This window comes from Phoenix dactylifera, chromosome 2, assembly GCF_051530095.1.
Source record: "Phoenix dactylifera cultivar Ajwa chromosome 2, Ajwa_hap1_PhDact_Kaust_v1.1, whole genome shotgun sequence".
Lineage (NCBI taxonomy): Eukaryota > Viridiplantae > Streptophyta > Magnoliopsida > Arecales > Arecaceae > Phoenix > Phoenix dactylifera.
Window position 1 is genome coordinate 48,927,632 of NC_143191.1, and position 19,996 is coordinate 48,947,627.

The following is a 19,996-nucleotide window of genomic DNA, read 5'->3' on the forward strand; positions in this document are numbered from 1 at the left end:
AATAAAGTGGATGCATAATCTCTTGTAATCCTTTGAAATGCACATTCTGCTTTAAAGAGTGCTTACATGTTTCCTACTTCATTCCATTAAGGAAGATAGGTGGAGCTTTTGCTCTTCCTTTTTCCCTCAAAAAAAAAAAAAAAAAAGATTCATGGATCACCCCACACCATATACATCTAGAAGCAAACTAGAATCCATAGCCTCAAGCTACTAGGCTTCATATGATCATTCAGGGTATGCATTGATGAACATATAGGTTCATCTTAAATAATCTAATATGCTCAAACTCTACTAAGTAAAAGCATATAAGCCACAATTCATATGTAGAATAATATCATGCTATCCTACTTTACAGTGAATCCAATCATCTTTGTTAGCTTTACAGGTCATCATAACACTTCAGTGAAAAGCACCAAAAGAATCAAGCAGAGCAGTATCCTAACCTTGAAACATTTTGAAGCCCCAGATAGCTCGTAAACAAACTACTAACTAGGTGATCAGAGAAATTGATCGAAGGCACAAATAACTTAATCCATGAAAAGCACTATAACAGTAATATTTGCTTAATGTTATCATGTGCATTCTAGATATATACATGGAAAACTTCCTCCTTCTCGAACAGAGTAATAAGCTTGGTTCCAAAAGAAATAGAATAAAAATCAATAATGTGATTCAAACAGAATTGTTCGAGACACAACTTTTCACCAACACCTTGCATTAACGACCATATAACTTCTAGTTAGTCAATATATGTTGTTCATCTGCGTATTCGTCCTGGTAGTTATCTCGGGAAATGAGATCAAATGACCCATGGCTCCTCACGAAGTTCTGATCCATTGTCATTTGAAATCAAACAGATGAAGAGTTTGCACAACTACCTCATGCAATAAACTATTTGTCTTCAAAACTCAAATGCTTCATACACCAATGAATTTTGCCAAGTCCATACATACGCACACATATATACATTTACTTACGTATGGACATATGCATGTATTCGCTCGAGCATGTGCAGTCACACACACACACACACACACACACACACACACAGAGAGAGAGAGAGAGAGAGAGAGAGAGAGAGAGAGAGAGAGATGAACAATTAAAGACTTCCACTCTCCTGTAAATAAAATCGATATGAAGGTTTATTGAAGATAGGCACTTAGATATGATTTCAAACAATAGTTCCATTAGAAGGAGGAGATCTAGTTAAAAGGTTGCAACCATTGGTCTCCATCGATGTAAGAAGCATTGAGGAAGGGTAAAGCTTGTGCATCACTGAGCTTTTGAACATATGGTGCCCTCATGCTTTGATTTGCACCAGGCCCGCTACACTTGTATTCTCCATAAAATAAAGTCCTGTCGCCAGAAAGCAATAAAAAAAAAAACAAAAACTCATGATCTCACTTTGTAGAACTCCATATAGTTTCTGTAGTTGAAAACTAAAAAAACAAAACAAGAACAAAACAGTTTTTAATGTATACTAGCTTATGCAAGAGGAGAAACTAAGTTTTTATCCTTACTGATCTCTAGCAGGGTCATTGAAATCATTCCAGCCTTCTGGAGAAATGATGTCAGTCATGAAAGTGTTTATGAAGACGACACGAGAGTAGGGCCTCCAAGCTCGGCCTAACCAAATTCGTCCAGTTCCACCAATGGTACAGTTGACAAAGGAAAAGCCAGTGTTCTCATCACCTGATGCTCGACCATGCGCGGTCACTGCTCCATTTATTACCTTCAATCCAGCAGGCACTGGGGAGGCTATTGAAATCATTTCGCAACTCTGAAACACATGGATATAGCAGGAGGTTGGACATGTTATTTCTTTTTGAAAAGAAGAATGGACATGTTTTTTTCTTAGACACTATTTATTGTGGGAAAAAAGTGGCTTCCTTTCGATATTTTTACACTATGAATGGACTAGAGAGGAAAATTAGATAGATATATATTCCCTTAATCTACATCTGTGAGCCCTTAGATTTGTACCTTGCTATATAAGGAGCAAGCATAACGTCAATAAATGAAGGCTAATTACTTTCTTCTCAATGTATTTGGAGAACCAAAGAACATACATGAGGCACTGTTAGAGCATGAACTGGATTGATTCTAACAGTCAGCTGTGTCTTTTTTGATTCTAAAGCTATTGCATCCAGTGAGGAAAGTGAAGCCAGCTGCATCTTTATTCTAAGTGCACCATATACCGATTATCTTATCCATCGCATCCTTCATGTACAGATGATGGTTTTCCAGAGGATCATGACAAGAAATAGTCTGTCTCAATGAGACAAATTATTCAGGCCTTAACCAAACCCAAACCTCACCTATATTAATGAGCTTAAATGGCATATAGTCCTGAAACTCTTAACTGAGACAATGAGCTAAAAAGGGAGGCGGCTAAAAGGAGCCACCTGGCTTTTATTAAAATAGATAAAAGAAACTACAACTTGGAATAGAGAACAAGATCAGTTAGAAAGAAATAGGAAAGAATATTGGAATCCAAATGAAAAATCAGATAATTGGAAGACAGTTAGGAATATCCTTGATTTTTCTCCAAATGCTGCTGAAAGCTGGTAGCTTTTTATTTCATTACAAAGTATAGACCATTCGTTGAAATTATGAAGACCAGCATAAGCAATAGAAGTGAATTAACCAACAATGTTCTATTTTCATGAGAATTTGGCCTCCATATATGTGTTTGATGTTGAGATTATCAAAGCTCTCTCTAAAAGGGGAAAAATACAACCTTTTCCAATGGACTTCTCTGTTCAAATACATCATAGTGCTTGGTTTGATTTTTTTTTTTTGTTTTAAAAAAAGCAAGGCCATGGTGTTGCAAGGTGTATTCTTACAGAGTTCTATCCATTATAACTACAAGTTCAATAGCTAAGTAGACGATACTTTTTTATTATTTACATATCCAATTCAGTGATTAGGCTTTGCCTAATATTTCCTTAAAAAAAAGCCTATATGTCCAAATTTACAATCAGGTGCACTAGTCCTAAAGCCAGGCCAGCTTACTTTATGGACAACCCAACTGTAATATCCACCAGTACCCATCTTCAGAACCAAGTTTTTGTCATGTTATACTCTAGTATTTAGAGATCATGCATGAAACCAGGCAATAAACAAATTATAAGAGCATGGATGGAGAAGGTACTTACCTCATACAAAGACCTAGCATCTCCAAAGATGAAATCAATGGAACCTTGGATGTAGCACTCCTTGAAGTAATGCCTCCCCCTGTCATCATGAAGGGTATCCTGCGCTCCGAAGAACCCGCAACCCCAGAAGGCAGATTGATCACCACCAACCCTAATTGCCACTGCCTGGGCTCCAACATCCCCAGGACTTGGTATTGGAGCTACATTCTAGGATTTAAAGGCATTGAGAAATTAGCTACTTGTAATGTTGAGTTGTTTAGCAATTTGAACTGCATGTGTTTCATTTGTATTACTATGAAACTTATGTTCTTGGCGATGAAGTTGGTGCCAAAAGTGGAGACTGAAGCACTATTAAACGTGCCATGCGCAGAGTTGGCAGTGTCATTCCAAGCTATCGCCGTTGAATACAATCCTTGCCCTTGAAATGTAATGTTGGATTTGGTCCTTGAAATAGTTACCTTCTCACTAATATCAACAGAACACATTGTTACTATAATGTGCATGTAAGAGATAAGAAAACTTGTTGCTAGCTTACTAGTATATCCCCTTGTTGATCCAAATAACAGTCCTTTTCTGGCTAAAGTTTCCAACTGCATCTACTGCAGATTGTACTGTAGTGAAGTTGCAGCACCCATTGCGGTCAACACACAGAATCGAGGTCGTGTTTGTGTCGGGTGGGGGGAAGCCTGGCGGGAAGTCGTCGCATATCGTTGTATTGGATTTTGGATACTTGTGGTGGTGGTGGTGGTCTGGTTTTTGGGTGCAGAATGAAATAAGATATGGAAAGAAGGATGGTGTGAGGAGGTCAAGGTTGAGGAGGCATTTGAGACATGGTGGATATTGGAATATGAGTTGTGTTGAGAGCAGACCTACAATGATGGAAGATAGTAGGGTGAGGGAAGTTCTCTTGGGGCTCATGGTGGAGTGGTGGACGGGAGGGAAGAGGAGGGATGGGTGGTTTTAGAAGGAGGTGATGGTTCCTGTAGAGAAGCATGGGTGGGGGCTTTGCAATGCACTTGAAGCACAAGGCTAAATAGCATGCCTTGCAAACCACCATTTTCTTGAGTTTGGGATGTCAGCCAACCTACCAAGCTTACCAAATTTTTCATGGAACAAAAAATAACGCAAAGTCCCAATCCTGGCATGGATGTTGCTTGAGATATTGAGTCCTCTCCGACGAGAGTGACCAGTAAACAAGAGGGTCAGAGTTAGGAGATAAGGGGGTTTCATGCAGCGACCTCATATTGTTAGGAGACTGCATGGTGGATCAGAAAGGGAAAAGGTCTAATGCTAACTCTGCATCAATACGTCCAAAGTTAAATGCAAGCCCCTAGCTAGTACTGTGATCTTGTAGTTTTCCTTATTGATCAGGTGACTGATATCTCACTTATCCTTAGACTTTTTACTATCTATGCCTTCATCATATTCCAAGCTTGAAGTTATTACAAAGTCTCTTCACTAAGTTATATATCATTACTCCTAGAAGATTGAACAAGGACTCGACAATGACAAGATATTAAGTGAATATTTGTCGAGTTTGTTGAAATGTTCTTTGATCTAACAAATGAGTTATTTCAAGTGATGACTTGCAGGTCATTAGATCACAGAGGGTGCTACAAAAACTTTGTTGGGTCAGTGGTACCCTTTAGAAGGAATATGAGATAAATAAAATATCATAAAAAAGGGTAGTCCCTAAATATGGTAGGGAAGGAAGCAGGAGTAACCCAACCGGAAAGAAAGTATATTAAAAAAAAAAAGGAGATATCAATGTAACATGAAACCTATTCTTAGGTAAACCTAAAATTTAATAGCAAATAAGGAGGCTGAATGTATAGATGATAGCATTTGTTGGGCACCTTAGAATGTACTCAACTTGGTTTCCCAGCTGATGAAGTCATGTGGTAGTTTGTGTGAAACCTAAAATCAGAAACAGTTGTAAGGGAGATTACTGGTTTGAAACAGATTGGAAAGCTCCTTCGTGTGTGTGTGTGTGTCTATATATATATATATACCTACCTCTTTTTTTGAGTTTTGCATTAGTTCATTTTTTTTAAGAACATCCATTTTTAAAATGTCAATGTCAGAGATTTCTCCTTGTGTCTGTAATCTATTTACTAATCAGAAATATTTCATATAATACCAAAGCAAAACTCTTTTTTTTTCCTTTGAGAAGAAAATAGACAACGCTCATCGCTAATTTATTGTGATTATGAATTATGGGGAAGGCTAGAGCTGAACCAAGATCTTTTGTTTCCAACACCAAAAAATTTTATCAACTTAACTTAATATCAAGACTGATTATGTCTCTGTAAAAGGTGTCCTCTATTCCTTTAATGAAGAATCTACTGACCATCTGTTTTCTAACTACATGCATGCTCCACAAGTTTGTGCTGCCGTTTTATCTAAAGAATTTGACATCATGTCACTGTTTTTATACAGCATATTGGTTGGGGCATTTGGTTATCAAGGAACCACAGATTCTTTAAAACTCCTCTAATGTTGTCAGCTAAGTGGTAGAATTTTGTTTTTTTCTGAAGACTAGCCAAAAGCCAAGAGCCAACTCCTGTCTTGCCAAGTTGAAGATTTTCTCTACTGATTTATGGTTGAATCTTTCCTTTTTGTCATTTTTCCTTCTACCTTTCTCTTCTTTTAATTCCTCTTCTCTCTTGTCCTCGTCTCCTCTCCCTTTTCTGTACTCTCTGTTGGTTATGACTTTCATACTTCTAACAAGTAATTAGGCTTTGACCTAATCTTTCTCAAAAAAAAAAAGAAAAAAAAAACTCTGCAAAAGAGTTTAAGAGAACTTACTAAGATCAATTTATTATATAACCAAAAACTAGTATCAATTAATGGAAACTTGTAATCATATATTGTAATCTTGAGCTAATTTCAATAAAGATGAGGTGCTTAAAATTAATTCTTAAAATTGATCCATCATGATATGTCTCTTAATAAGTTAAGGCTTAGGAATTTCAAATTTCAATAGTCTTGTTTTTGTTTTTGCTGTTTATATCCAGTCATTTTGTCAACCTAATACTTGAGCTTATTTAGACCTTCTGATGAACATCATTAATTATTAGACTAACAACCTACAGAAGAGAATTACGTAATAATACGTATTTTTTCACTTCCTAAATGGACAAGAGACAATGATCTGATGATTACATGTTTCTTCAATTGATCAGGTAAAAGTAGACATCTCCATTTACTTCATTTGCATGCAATTTAGCTGGTAAATTCAACATCGATTATGGATTCATGCGACGCAAAAGTTGTGGAGAGTAGAATGGAGAAGGAAGCAAGAGTGCAATTGGGAGATGCCAGAATCCCATAATTTCATGAAAGCAGGGATGCCAGACTCCTTTTATTTTCCACATTTTTTTGTTTTGTTTTGGGTGACTGCAAACTTTTTCCAAGAAGGATACTCCACAGACAGGAAATGTAGGTATCCAAAGAGGCCCTAACATAAATGCAGATGCTGTTCTTTGATTTGCATACAACTGAATATGGAGCATGGACATATTTCTACTCTTATAAAGCTTGCTAATTCTTCGGTGTGTCTTTAGCCCAACCATGTCACATGAGTTTCACATATAGTTCTTTTAGTCAAATACATCTTAAGTTTGTCCAACTTCTGCTTTACTAGGAGGATTAGTAGGAGTGCATCACGTTAAGCCTACAAGTCTAGATGGAATGGCAATCAGACATCAGTGCTTCGGATCACAGATATCCAAAGTTCCCCTCCCATGCATCACATATACCTTGAACTTATGTTTTCGCCGGCAGTGAGTCCTCCAGGGTGTGGGGCTGTCCCGATTCCTTTTCATGTTATTCTGTTTTCTGACTTTATAGAATATATCCATACTAGATATATATGAACCATCCATCACCACCCAAAAAAAAAAAAGAAGAAAAAAGAAACTCATGTTTCCATGGGAGTCCATAATTCTTCATCTGCATCCACCAAAAGGCATAAAAGAGTGGATCCAGATGTCCCAACCCAATCTGAGATTGATCTTATACTCCTTCCAAAATTGCTATCATTGTTCTTGTAGTAGCTGACATCTGTGCACAAGGGAGTATCAAGAGGAAAGCCTTCTATAAGTATACAAGGGATCATCCAGGAGGGACCTTGCATGGAGAAAATGTTGCACAGATAAATATTAGGATAGCGAAATGCTCGCAAAAATTGCAAGGCACGCTGCTGGAACCTTGCTTCACCTCCCAGACTTTGTCATACTGAAAGCAAATTATGGGTGGAAGAAGAATCCCATCAGCTTGTTGAACTAGACATAAAAATTTCTATTGGAGACTTCTTATGAACTAAGCAAGCCGGTTGACAATATTCTTCTCTTCAATGAAGAGAGAGAGAGAGAGAGAGAGAGAGAGAGAATGTAATCTAAAGGTCTACAATATTACTCTCTTCAGTGAAAACAAACACAAAGAAACCTGAACAAGCTGAGGACCACTTACCATTAAAGATGATCAACATGTGCCTAATTAGCAGTAATAGAATGGATCTTACCTGTGCTTAGAATAAGGTTACAAGGCACTCCAATAATGGCCTGCAATTTTTTTACTTGACACACTCACCATGGCCTCTGAGGTGAAACTATGACAGATTGACACACAGGGCTCATTGATAGCTGTCAGAATGCAACATTGCAAAAGACTGCTCATACTAATACACTGCAAGCAGCTGCGAGGCTCACAACAACAACAACAACAACAAAAAAATCTCATCTTCTGAACCATGCAACAGTCCCAAAAAAGCTTTGCTTGTATCTTTTCATAAGTAGAATTTGTATTGGGTGGAAATCCAAAAAGTTTACTGTTTAAACAGTGAGTTTCATCATTCAGAATGAGAAACACAGAACCAGCATTAGAGCGAGTTTTAAAACAGATAAAAGAGAAGGTCAAATGGCATTAGTTCATTCCAAGAGCTCATTTCAAAACTGAATCTACTTCAACCAAATGCAATCTGTAAGAAAATGATGTTAAAAACTTCAGACTGCAGCAAAGGCCTTCTTCCCACCCCCTTTTGATCCAGCTGGAATAACTTTCAGAACATTGAACCTCACAGTCTTGGACAATGGCCTGAAAGACAAGGTGATTCATATGATATAGGATCCAGTGATTGTGAAGCAATGTGCAAAAGGAAGTGAGCTTTATAAGAGCCATATTATAGACAATTTAACTAAACTAACCCTATCATATAAATAAAACAAAACATATTCACTTAGTACCATAGCTGAACTCAAAGTAAATGAAGTAAGGTCATTTAAAACCTTAAAAGCATTATGGTTGGTAGATCACAGGGCATACCTGCACTGGCCAATGATAACATGGTCCCCTTCCTTCACACGGAAGCATGGGGATACGTGTGCTGCAATATTGGAATGCCTCTTCTCATACCTGGCAGACAAAATAGTCATTTCATTATCATATGGCGAAATAACTTGTTTGGAAAACACCAAAACATTTAAAAAAACTGCCAATTGGATTACCTCTGATACTTCTTCACATAGTGGAGGTAATTTCTACGGACGATGATAGTTCTGTTCATCTTTGCACTATGGCATGTGCCAGCTAAAATGCGACCCCTAATAGATACAGTGCCAGTGAATGGGCATTTCTTATCAATGTATGTTCCTACACGAAAAAAAAAACATAAATGTTAAACTAGGGATCTCTATTTTGCATGAGGTACCATAGTCAAGGATAATTGGTGTACCCGACAGCTTATTACACAATAATGTGAGTAGGACAATAGACTAGAAGACTGTAGGCGATCCTCCTGTGGGCCTATCTGGCCCAAAAATCCAATTAAAAAGTAACTTATCTGAAAAAATGCTTAACCAGCATTTATGACCTTTCTAGATTTTATACAGCATCCATGTCTAATTAAGTTAGCAAGTAACCTGTAGAATATAGATCAGAAATGAAGTCTCCATCTCATTTTTTTTATCAATACATCTTTTAAAGAAACATTGTAAGACCAGTAGCTCTACCCAACTGCTCTTGCTTCTTATTAAGGATTATAATGAAGATAAAATTAATACAAGACGTGGAAACCCAAATAATGAAACAAACTATTCATATAGACATAACCACACGACTCCAGGTCTAAGATAATGCTTCCTTGTTAGAAGCCAAACAAGTGAGTAGTAATTTAATTCTACATCATCCTATGACAATATATATATAACTGAGAAAACAAAAGAAATGTACCTCTTCTTCCCAGGATGACAGAAATATTTGTAAATCACATATGTACATAGAAAAATACTAATAGACAAAAAGGTAGATGTTGTGTATGAGGCAACATGTTAAGAAAACAAAACAAAATGAAAAAGATGCATGTTCTACCGTTATCTATTCTACTATTAAAAGGAAACTCCAACAATGCCTCTGTACATGAGGCTTTGCTCCATGTGTCTCCAATATTCATTTCCCAAAATACCCTTTCATACACAAGTGTTTCCTACCCACATGTTTCCCAGCATCGCATATCATGTGCGGCAGTAGCATAGACATAATAATTTCTTTGTGAAGAAAGGAAACTTCCTAAGGTGCATGCAATAGGATACAGCTACATTATAAAGAAAACCTAATAGATGAACCACTGAAGGACAGGTTCAACAATCATGTAAAACAGAAAGCAAAAACAGCAGAATGGAAGTCATGCAGAAGGAATTGAGGCAAACCGATACACATAACCTTTGACACGATTGAGTGGAGAAGCAATGGCTACACTTCAATAAGCCAACTAGGATATGCATGATCATTGGTTGATGTTAATTGTCATAGTTCCCAATGTAACATGAGATATGCCAATGATTTAATGATAATGCCTCCTAAAGTAAAGATGAGGAATGCCATTGATATCTGGTTCAAAATGTTCGTCAATAAAGAGAGCCCAACAAAACAAGCTAAATGTACCAGAAATGAATTAGAGAAGATGAAGGAGTTGCACCAATTAAAGACAAGGTGATGGAGAACCAGTTGAGATGGTATGGCCATGCACAGCAAAGATTCAAGAAGGAACCAATAAGAAGAGGTAGTGTAATCTTTGTCAAAGAATCTAGTCAACACAGACCTATAATGACATGGACAGGTGAATGTGAAAACAAACAGAGTTCGCAAATGAAGGCTCGAGAGGTGAGGATCTTGCAAATCAAGCATAGGTAACATGGTTGACTTAAGATCCAAGGACCTGCAAGATGCATATGCAGCGTATCTAGATTGATCCAATTTCAGTTGTGTTTATGGAGTTGTATGCTTCTATGCAAAGATTAGTGGCATGAACCAAGTGCAGAAGCATCGTCACTTGGCATGCCTTGAGATGACATTAATAACTGCCAACTAGTCAATAATCACATGGCACTGTTGTCACTAAGGTCCATTGGGTCAACTTGCCATCTCTTCAAAATCATAAGAAACCAATCACAGAAAAGAAATCAAACCACTGAAAAAATGAGAGCATAAACAGTACAACGAGATAGTTGAGGAAAAGAAAAGGCTAGTTTAACCTTCAAACCAAGAATAGCATGAGAAAGTTCTCCATGGTGTAGCACCTCATGATCTTCAACTTAAGAAAACAAAAAATGGTTGAGATATATGACAGGCTTAAAGGCAAAAAAAAGCACCATTGTATGCATATTTTCAGTTGGTTGCTTGTGGTATAAAACCTCATTTTCATCTACTTATGGAAAATAAATACTTAACTTTTGTATCTTTATCATCAAAGATTGCTGTAGATGGGAACCTCCAATCAAAAAGAAAAAGAAAGAAAAAGATTCATTGCACTGAGACATAAAACAAGAACGTTGGCACTTACTACTTACGAAATGCAAATGACATACACCAAAATGCTTGTTCAGGATAAATTAAGAAATCCATAAAAAGAATAGGTTAGGATGTCAGACCTTCAATAGCTTCCCTAGGAGTCTTGAATCCAAGACCAATGCTCTTCCAGAAGCGGTTCCCGCCCTTACCAGGTCTCTTTCCCTTACCAGATTTCTTCGAGCTACAGCATCCCCAACACTTGTCAAAGAAAGCTTACATATAGAATTGTAAAGAGAGGGCAAGGCGAAAGAAAAAGTTTCTTACCAAAGGAAAACCTTTGGCTGCTTAAGGAATGCCCTCTCAGTCTGCATTTAAAATTCATGGATGCAAAGCATTAAAACTCCAAAAAAATATATTGTAAAACCTAATTACTTTCATGGATCTATATGCTTGAGTTGCCCACACATCAGATGAAAAGAATAGCCATGAAACAATAGCAGTATGATCTTCTCCATGGAAAAGTAGATAAGGTTAAACCATCGAAGAGAAGAGGGATGAAAGAGAATTTTTATTAAAAAAAAATCTTCATTACCTATAGCAGGATGAAATAAATAATATACTTAGGGCAAAAGATTTAAGGTCTAAAACAAAGTTAGGAGCAGATAGACTTAAGGTTTTAATAGGGAAAATTTGTTACATGCCAAACAGCCGCCACAACCAACTCCTTGGACATTTAGACATTAGATTTATAAACTTTTATATAATATCGGAAGCACATCAGTCTGTGTGGTCATTAACCACATCAACGAAGATGTCCTTTGGAGAAAAACAGATTGTATGTTAATTGTGATAAAACCAATGTTTGAAAGACTGTAGCCAGTGGATGAAAGGTCAGGACCATCACACAACAGCATGTTTGGCAGGTGGCAACATGTACCCAAAACAAAAATAATAAACTTAGAAAACTTATAGGTATAGGGAGAAATCTAGAAAAGTTAGTCCAAAACACAAAACATAATATATCAAATAAGTCATGGGAAGTCAAGGGAAAGTGCTAAGTACCAACTTGGCGACATTTGATAATACCACCATAAATTGATTAGGTGGCATTCTTTTCCAAAGCACTGGATCAGAGCAGCTATTGTCGTCAAACGTTTGAATTTTACAAGAATTAGCATACAACAGAAAGATTTGTTTTTTCTCTTTGCATCAGGAAACAAATATTACCTCCCATCTACACTATATGAATCATATACTCTCAATTGCATAAAAATTGAGTCTGCTGATAATTTTTTTTCGCATGTAAAGCCCCCAATCAACTACCTTGATGAAAAACTACAAAGAGGATATAAACATAATGCAAGCAAGAAGCAGAATTATTTCCCTGAATTGAAAAAAAAATCAGGGAGTCTATTTAATTCAAACTATATCTAAAACCTAAACCAGGCGCACCCCAAACATGAGAAATCTTAAAGATTCAAACTTTCTTAGTAATTAATCGGTTTCTAAAATACCTACTTCCTTTCTAACGAATTGGAGCTCATCTCTACCCGATTCTTGGGGAGCCAGAAAGTCACATCATTCCCTCTAGGCCCTTATATTTAACCATTTTCTGTGAGAAATCTTCCCCCTATAAAGTCCCACGGATCCAGATCATTGGTATTTCAACAACTAACGCCAGAATACAGAACGCTAATGTATGGAGGAAAAGAGAAGCCATGGAATGACACAGAGAGAGAGAGAGGAGAAAGGAGAAGAAAAAAGGAAAAGGGAGAGAGAAAATACCTGCTCCGCCATTATTGAACGAACGAGGAGGAGCGAGAGAAAAGAGAGAGAGAGAGAGAGAGGTGAACGGTGGGATAAAGGAAGGGGCTGGAGAAACCCTAGTGGTACACAAATACTGATTAGGGTTTCCGGCTGTCAATGGTCTGGGTCAAGCCCACGGCCCATTAATTGGCTGGGCTACATAAGCCCTATAGACAAGCTAATCTGTTCCTGCGGAACATCTGAACCCTACGTTTAATGCCCGGAGAGGACTGGCGTCCTCCCGAACGCCTCGGAGAAAGCAAGGAGTTGGAGATGTTTGCAGCGGTGTTCTCAACGATGTCGTTGAATCCACCCCTCTCCAGGCCTCTCTGCTCTCCTTCTTCTCTCCCATCCAATGGGATCAGTACGAAGGCATCGCTTCCCAATCTCCCGCTCGGGAGCCGACTCTTCGTCAGTAGTAAGCCTTCTCTCTCTTCCCCACTTCGAAAAATCTCTCCTTTCCCTGTGATTTAGATATTCCCCCTATGAATTCCTCCGAGATTTCAAAGTTTGCATCTTTTCAAAGACTTTTGTAGAATCCGCACATTCTTCTCTGGTTTTTCTTCTATAAAGCCATTTTTTTGGTCAAATTCTGAGCGCCCATTTGCCTTTTGGCATTTTTTTGTGGTTTTACCTAAGTTTCTGCTCATGTGGGAGTTCCATTTTCTCTTCAAAGCAGTATATGTATGATGCAATGCGTTGTTGAGCATGTGTTTGCGGAAAGTCCCTGTTCTATTATGACCTACTGATTGACACTCCTGTAGAATTTTATTTTCAGAATCCAGGGAAAACGTGAAAAGTTTAGAAAGATGATTAAAGGGAAAAAGTATTAGGAAAATGAATTAATTTTAATAATACATCTGTTCTTTTACATAAAAATAGAAATGGAGAGATAAGATGAATGCGTAATAGAAACACTAGCACCAGTTCACTTCGAATGCCAACTAAGAGCATTATTAATTTGTATTTCATGACTGTCCCATGAGAATATTTTGGAAATTTCATGAACTATTGGTTGTTTTTTGACAAAACTATAGAGTAATTCAGATAATTATTTGGCCAGTGAAAAATAATAAATGGTTTAGGAAGTTTTCAGTAGTTAAAAGAATATGGTTACGATGGTTTTAGAGTAATTCAGATAATTATTTGGCTAGTGAAAAATAATAAATGGTTTAGCAAGTTTTCAGTAGCTAAAAGAATATTGTTCCGATGGTCTTGCACCAGAAATACTGGTTCTGTCCAGAGGAATAACCTTTACCAAAGCAATATGTTAATAGGCTGTAGAAGAAGCATAAGTTTAATATCCAAGATGGAAGGGAAAAAAATATTAGCAATGAATGAGCCCTACATTTGAGACAAGTAGGCCATCTACTAGATTATAATGAATGGGCATGCTATATGTCCTTAGGGGAAATTAAAAATCATGTAACAAAGTCGAAGTTAAATTTAGCATCCAATTTTTTTTTGGATTTTCTACATATATTCCCAAGAAAATATGCCTTATTACATTTTTACGTCCAAAAATCACTATTTTCATTTATACCCTCAAACATCCTGATTTTACATGGATACCCTTTCCATTAGATCTTTGGCTAACAATGTTAAAAAATAACTGTTTTGAGTATCATTTGATGCTATTACCCTTTTATAGTAATATCCTTGAAAAGTTTAACATTTAATTTGTATTGAAAAAATACACATTTTTGTAGATACTTTTCAAGCATTTCAGTAAACTCTTTTTACACTTAGCTTATTAACATTGACAGCCAAAAATCTAACAGGACAAGTATTGATGCAAAATCCAGATGGTTTGAGAGGTCTATATGCTAATAGTAATTTTTGGCAGGTAACAATGCAATAATCAATATTTATAAGGGTATTTGTGTAAAAAAAAAACAAAAATGCATGTATTTTTAGGCTTAAAATAGCAAAGGAAACAATGAAATACCTTGATGGTCATTTTAAGCATAAGTGAAAAAAGAAAAAGTTAACTACCATATTTAATAAACCAAGCTATGATAAATATTTGATTTTTAGTTTTTCAGTATATTAGTCAATATCTTACACATCCCACTTCCTATAAATAGACAATTTAGGTTATCGAACCTCCCATCCCATCTTAACTAGTGAATTCACTCTTATCCAATGCCCCAGGTAAATGCTATTAGATCTTCTTCTTGAAGTCCTCCATTGAATTTGAATTGCACTTCTTTCATAATTCTGTCCTTTTCATTGACAACGATTCCTTAGCATTTCATCTTGAAAAAGATAACTAATTCTGTGCATTATGCCTTGTCGATGTCGTGCTTTAGTGCTCAACTGCACATCCTTGCTAAGCATGTTAAATTTTATTTGGGTGGATGAGAAGCAAGATTTAATTGTCATATAGTTATGATGTTTTGCATCCAATATGTTTACTCTAGTAGAGGTAGCCTAGGGTTTCTTGGTTCAGGTTCAATAAAGAGGTAAGGGTTAGCAAATAAGATTTTTCATTTATTATGGGATTAAGATATAATTTAAGATGGACAATGGACAACCGTAGAAGTATTTGTTCACTATGTCTTGTCAATTCTTCTTTTTCTTGCAGTGAAAGACCATAGACCATCTTTGCAGTCATTACCCCATTCTTGTGAAATTCTAATTGCTTCTTATAGATTATTGTGGATTTTATAAGTTATTTTCTCTTGGTCTGTTATTGAATATTGGTTTCTTGGCTCTTTTTTATTTAATGAAACATAGCACTAGCCACTAGCCTACTCTGTTGATAGCTATTCTCAAGATTATTTAAATAGAATAATAAAAAATTTAAGGAACATGAGATGGCTAAAGTGGTATTCTATATGCATTAGCAAAGATTTGCCTACCGAACTTATTGGGAAATCATTAGGATCAGATAAGCTAGTTTTAGGGGTGTGCTGCATGGTTCTATTGCTTCCATGCTTGGGCATGTCAGGGGTTCATTGGAAATATCAATAGGTCTAGAATCCTGAAGGATTGAATTCACAGGTAATTTGTGCTGAAATACAGGGCAATTCTCATAATATGATCAAGTGGAAATGTGCAACTCATACAACTTTTAGTACAAAAAAAGTCAATTGTGAAACATTGTTGTAGCGCATTTTATTTTAAAAATTGGAAGATGAGATTCAGGTGAGAAAAGAGAGCATCACGGTCAGCATAGAGTGTAATATTGCCAAGAGTAGGAAGGTTTTCTTTAACAAACATATTGAGTGGTAATTTCCTTAATTCCGAAATGATTTAGTCAATGTTGATTTTTTTTTTCTTTTTTTCGTCGGGGTTGTGGGGGTGGAAAGCAAGGTCCCCATATGTGTGTGTTAGAACAAGAAACCATAGGAAGAGCTTATTTTGTAAGTTGCCATAATACTTCTTGCGACATAATAAATATGTTTAGCTTTCTTATATTATAAGTTGTACAATTATATATCTTCATGTATGTACTTGACAAGGCCAATGTAGTATACTTTCACAAATTGTTCTCACGAGTTTTCTCAAAAGCCTTCCTTGCACATCCACTGCTCACCCTAAAAGAATCCCATGGTGCAGCAAGAAACGAAACTCAGTAATGAACTTAAATATTAAGAAAGAAGAAATCGATATTATGAATATGTTCTTTCTTTGATTAGAAAATTTTGAAATTCGGAAATCAAGTACTCTCATGAGTCAGGAGAAAGTGTTTAGTAACTTTAGTTAAAAAGAAATTTTAAAAAACTAAGAATGTAAAACAAGAGGGAGGGAAATGTTCAATTGTTCTACTCAAACTATAAGTATTCCTTACTGGAGCATTAACAAATATCCTAATGAACGAAATCACTTATTTGCTACTAACAACTTGAATTTCTAAAGACAAGGCATCCAAGGATGCCCTGAGGAACTTAATATGGAGAACAAAAGAAACCCAGAGGCTTCTAAAGGCATTTATGAAACTTTCTGGAATGAAACTGAACTATAAAATGCTTGGTCAGTTTTTGTTTCTGTACGGAATTGATATGATCTAAGATGAATATGATAAGTTTTATTTCTGAATTGTGCGACAGATTTTAAATTATTATTTATATGCCAAAAGATTGACTTGAATTTGGTTGGCTTGAGATTTCAAAAAAAATGTTCCTATGTTTTTTTTCCATGGAGACCACACTGGGTAACTTTGCTGAGTTATCAAGCGTCCAAGGCGAAGCTTATACCAATTTTGCCAGTCTTGTACCTAAAACTAACACAGCCTAGTGCAAAAGCTAGACTTACAGCATGAGCTGTAAAGCACTGACATGGATACAGCATGATTACAGATACACAATACAACAAATCTTGAAAAAGTTGGACAAGATACAGGTAGAGTACGTCAATGAATATATATGTTGTATGCATATATTTATGTATGTATTTATGTATATAAGTATATAAAAAAATCCATGAAGCATAGTAGGATATGCCAGACTAAATAACATACTCTATACTTTATATTAGTGGCATTAACTTTCACAATCCCATCATTAACATAGTTCATACTCTATATTTTATACATATCACATTCATACATACACAAAAATACATACATATATATACAAAAAAGAATTCGTAAAGCATAGTAGGGTATGCCAATCTATGGAGCGTGGTCCATACTTTATATGGTAGTATTAAATTTTACAAACTCATCATTTAGTCATTATTTTATAGACCATAATCCATACTTCATAAATTAATATCATAGACTACAAAATTGACCTTTCCCTCTCAGTTTTGGAGGTGTCGAGGGAGTATCTAAAGTATGTCTAAGAAGTATGCAGTGCTTTTTTAAATTTGAAAAACAGGATACTTAATACAAGCATCGGAGACATATCCGTGTAGTATCCAATGAATATCAATATCCGATACAAGACACGATACGGACACAGCATGTGATTTGAAGTATATGTGCTTCCTAGGGCGTGAGATACAAGTTTTATAATTTGCATTGACCAATGTGCAAGCTTTCAGGTTGAAATTTATGGCATGTATTTAAGTAGAAGTTTGCTGTGTTCTTGCTTTACAGATCTGCCCTTTTCTATTGGTGAAGCTACTCTCATTAAACTATTCTCAAAGTTTGGCCCCATAGTAGAGGGTAAGATTTTCAGTTTTGGTGCCAGGTTTGTTTAGCTGTGCCTTTTAAATGTTAATTTCATAACTATCTGCCTGAGAATGTACTTGTTTTGGCAGTTAAACTTGCTAAACATGAAAAGACAAAGAAGTCAAAAGGCTATGCTTTCATTCAGTACTCTAGTCAAGATGATGCTCTGCTGGCTATGGAGCAGATGGATCAAAGGGTCCCATATCTAAACCTTATTCTTCTTTTATCTTCCCCTGCTTGTTAATGCCCTTCAAAAGAGGCAACTATTACATGCCACGTATAAACAAGTCCATCATGATTTTTAGATTCTGTTATTAGGAATGCATCCTGAAACTTTGGACAAATTTTTGGTGTATATGGCCTGTATAAATTTCTGTATGGGCATTATCTACCATCCTGTTGCCCCTGGAGTCCATTTTCATCAACTTATTTATTACATCCCTTTCCCCTCCCTCCATAAACAGGTGGCTGGGATGATTCCTCTTGGGCCAACATGGAACTCAGGCACCACCTGCATGGAATTTCTATGTGGGCCATCTGCACCTAAAGTTTTTCTCAGCGGTTTCCTTGTCTCACCATTTGACTTGCTTCATTCTGTTTTGTTGTTCTTGCAAAGTGAATGGTGTGCTTGATGTCTTTTGATTTATCTTGCCCATTAAAATCTGAAGACATGAAGATTCATTGTTTTTTTGTTTGTTTGTTTGTTTGTTTTAGAGGATAAATGGCAGAATCATCTATTCTGAGATGGCAAAGCCCTTGAATAGTGGATTTGCTGATTACCCAATAACTTCGGGTCCGCCTTCACAGCCAAATTCAGAGACAAGTTCATGGATGGATAATTGGGATGGGGAAGAATATTATTAGCCAAATTAACTACTGCTGGTTCTTAATGCTCTTGCAATACTAATGCATTTTATATCTCTCCACTGTCAAACTTTAAGATCCTTATTACTGGTAGGAAGCAGTGAAAGCTGAAAGCAAGGTATATATTGCAATGTAGGCCAACAAGAGGATGCAATCCAATTATCATTTTTTATCCTCCCATGTGGATTTCAGTTCAACACACAGCAGATCTTGCCTGAGATGCTGACAGGCATATTAGTTTGCCTTCGCTGCTGATGTTGGTTCTTCCTAATTTCTGGACAAAAACTATGGAACATGATTGTCTGTGTATTATAGTCAATATCTGCTTCATTCTTTTTGAGATAAAGATTGTATATTGTTAATCAAAATTGATATAGCTGCTTTGGCGGCCTGGAAAGAAATACCAATGTTGATGCTATTATGAAGCTCACTGAAGGTGCATGTTGATAATCTGGAACAATGACATTCAAACAGGAAGCCAAGATTGAAGGTGGTAAATTGTCTTCAGATTGCACAAATCTCATTCAAAAGTCGCATGCTGATGTAGTTTACAATTCCATCCTTATATAGCATCAAGAGTGATGTGGTTAAATAACTTTTCAAGCCTGACAAGGAGTAAATGTGAAAATATTAGTTCTGCTGGTAGTCATTAAGCATCCAGAGAAAGATTTCTGATCATAATTATCCTAATTCAGCTGACATAACACAAGACCTTGAAGGGCTCTGAGGATTTTATAAACCAAAAGTACGAGTTCCTAGAACTTTTATGAAGTGAACAGATAAAATTGAGGACTCCGGAATCAATTACAACGATTGCTTCTGCTACATAAAATGGATCCAGACTAAGAAATTGTGATCATAACTCATAAGTTCATTGCTAATTGGTAAAATAATTCTTATTGTTATTGCGATGCAAATCTTACTTTTAATCCATACATTAAGCAGGCAGCTCCATGTTCATTCAATCAAATTCGGTATTACGACACAACCGATCCATTTATTCATGTCTTTAGGTCATTCACCTGAATAAATCATTCTTATTGAAGAAAATGGTGTTGATTGATAATCTGGAAAGAAAATTACTTCTAATGTATTTCTAACTAGTTCGGAAAAAGAAAAGAAAAAAAAAACATAGATACTTTTCAAGTGCAGTTGAAACTTCTAATCAAAATGGGGTGATAGACTCTCCTAGCTTCCTGCATGAAATTAGCTATTAAACCTTGAAAAAATAATAGCAGGGAAGAGGGTACTATTTTGC

At 36.2% G+C, this 19,996-nt stretch overlaps 3 protein-coding genes across 5 annotated transcripts; 1 reads left to right on the forward strand and 2 right to left on the reverse strand.

The window, feature by feature from the left end:
- Window positions 1–1,120: 1,120 nt before the first annotated feature.
- On the reverse strand, window positions 1,121–4,211 carry LOC103721083 (putative pectinesterase 8). The gene is made up of 5 exons (XM_008811124.4): window positions 3,694–4,211; window positions 3,452–3,623; window positions 3,159–3,365; window positions 1,521–1,780; window positions 1,121–1,356 (listed from the first exon to the last, which is right to left on the reverse strand). The coding sequence occupies exons 1-5, from the start codon at window positions 4,074–4,076 to the stop codon at window positions 1,203–1,205; spliced, it is 1,176 nt and encodes a 391-aa protein (XP_008809346.2). The 5' UTR covers window positions 4,077–4,211; the 3' UTR covers window positions 1,121–1,202.
- A 3,708-nt stretch (window positions 4,212–7,919) lies between these two features.
- Window positions 7,920–12,881, reverse strand: LOC103721074 (small ribosomal subunit protein uS17). Its single transcript, XM_008811108.6, has 6 exons — window positions 12,732–12,881; window positions 11,271–11,311; window positions 11,087–11,187; window positions 8,666–8,810; window positions 8,484–8,573; window positions 7,920–8,255 (listed from the first exon to the last, which is right to left on the reverse strand). The coding sequence occupies exons 1-6, from the start codon at window positions 12,741–12,743 to the stop codon at window positions 8,165–8,167; spliced, it is 480 nt and encodes a 159-aa protein (XP_008809330.3). The 5' UTR covers window positions 12,744–12,881; the 3' UTR covers window positions 7,920–8,164.
- A 51-nt stretch (window positions 12,882–12,932) lies between these two features.
- On the forward strand, window positions 12,933–19,156 carry LOC103721075 (small RNA-binding protein 11, chloroplastic). 3 transcript variants are annotated; one of them, XM_008811112.6, is made up of 5 exons: window positions 12,933–13,170; window positions 17,800–17,868; window positions 17,964–18,070; window positions 18,339–18,435; window positions 18,589–19,156. In XM_008811112.6, exons 1-5 carry the CDS (start codon window positions 12,969–12,971, stop codon window positions 18,615–18,617), a joined length of 504 nt encoding a protein of 167 aa, XP_008809334.3. In that variant the 5' UTR covers window positions 12,933–12,968; the 3' UTR covers window positions 18,618–19,156. The 3 variants fall into 3 exon arrangements, with proteins under 3 accessions (XP_008809334.3, XP_008809335.3, XP_008809333.2); XM_008811113.6 differs by having other exon boundaries at window positions 12,934–13,170; window positions 18,339–18,402; XM_008811111.6 differs by lacking the exon at window positions 18,339–18,435 and having other exon boundaries at window positions 12,938–13,170.
- Window positions 19,157–19,996: the final 840 nt, after the last annotated feature.

Excerpts from the sequence above, each read along its gene's own strand:
- LOC103721083 (XM_008811124.4), bottom strand. The coding sequence starts at position 4,076 with ATGAGCCCCAAGAGAACTTCCCTCACCCTACTATCTTCCATCATTGTA. Across the intron at positions 3,624-3,693 it reads ATCAACAAGGGGATATACTA|TGAGAAGGTAACTATTTCAA; the intron begins GTAAGCTAGCAA and ends TGTTGATATTAG. Across the intron at positions 1,781-3,158 it reads ATGCTAGGTCTTTGTATGAG|AGTTGCGAAATGATTTCAAT; the intron begins GTAAGTACCTTC and ends CATGTGTTTCAG.
- LOC103721075 (XM_008811111.6), top strand. The coding sequence starts at position 12,969 with ATGCCCGGAGAGGACTGGCGTCCTCCCGAACGCCTCGGAGAAAGCAAG. Across the intron at positions 17,869-17,963 it reads GTTTGGCCCCATAGTAGAGG|TTAAACTTGCTAAACATGAA; the intron begins GTAAGATTTTCA and ends TTGTTTTGGCAG. Across the intron at positions 18,071-18,588 it reads TGGAGCAGATGGATCAAAGG|AGGATAAATGGCAGAATCAT; the intron begins GTCCCATATCTA and ends TGTTTGTTTTAG.
- LOC103721074 (XM_008811108.6), bottom strand. Across the intron at positions 8,811-11,086 it reads TCCTAGGGAAGCTATTGAAG|GAACATACATTGATAAGAAA; the intron begins GTCTGACATCCT and ends TTTTTCGTGTAG. Across the intron at positions 8,256-8,483 it reads GTTATCATTGGCCAGTGCAG|GCCATTGTCCAAGACTGTGA; the intron begins GTATGCCCTGTG and ends CTTGTCTTTCAG.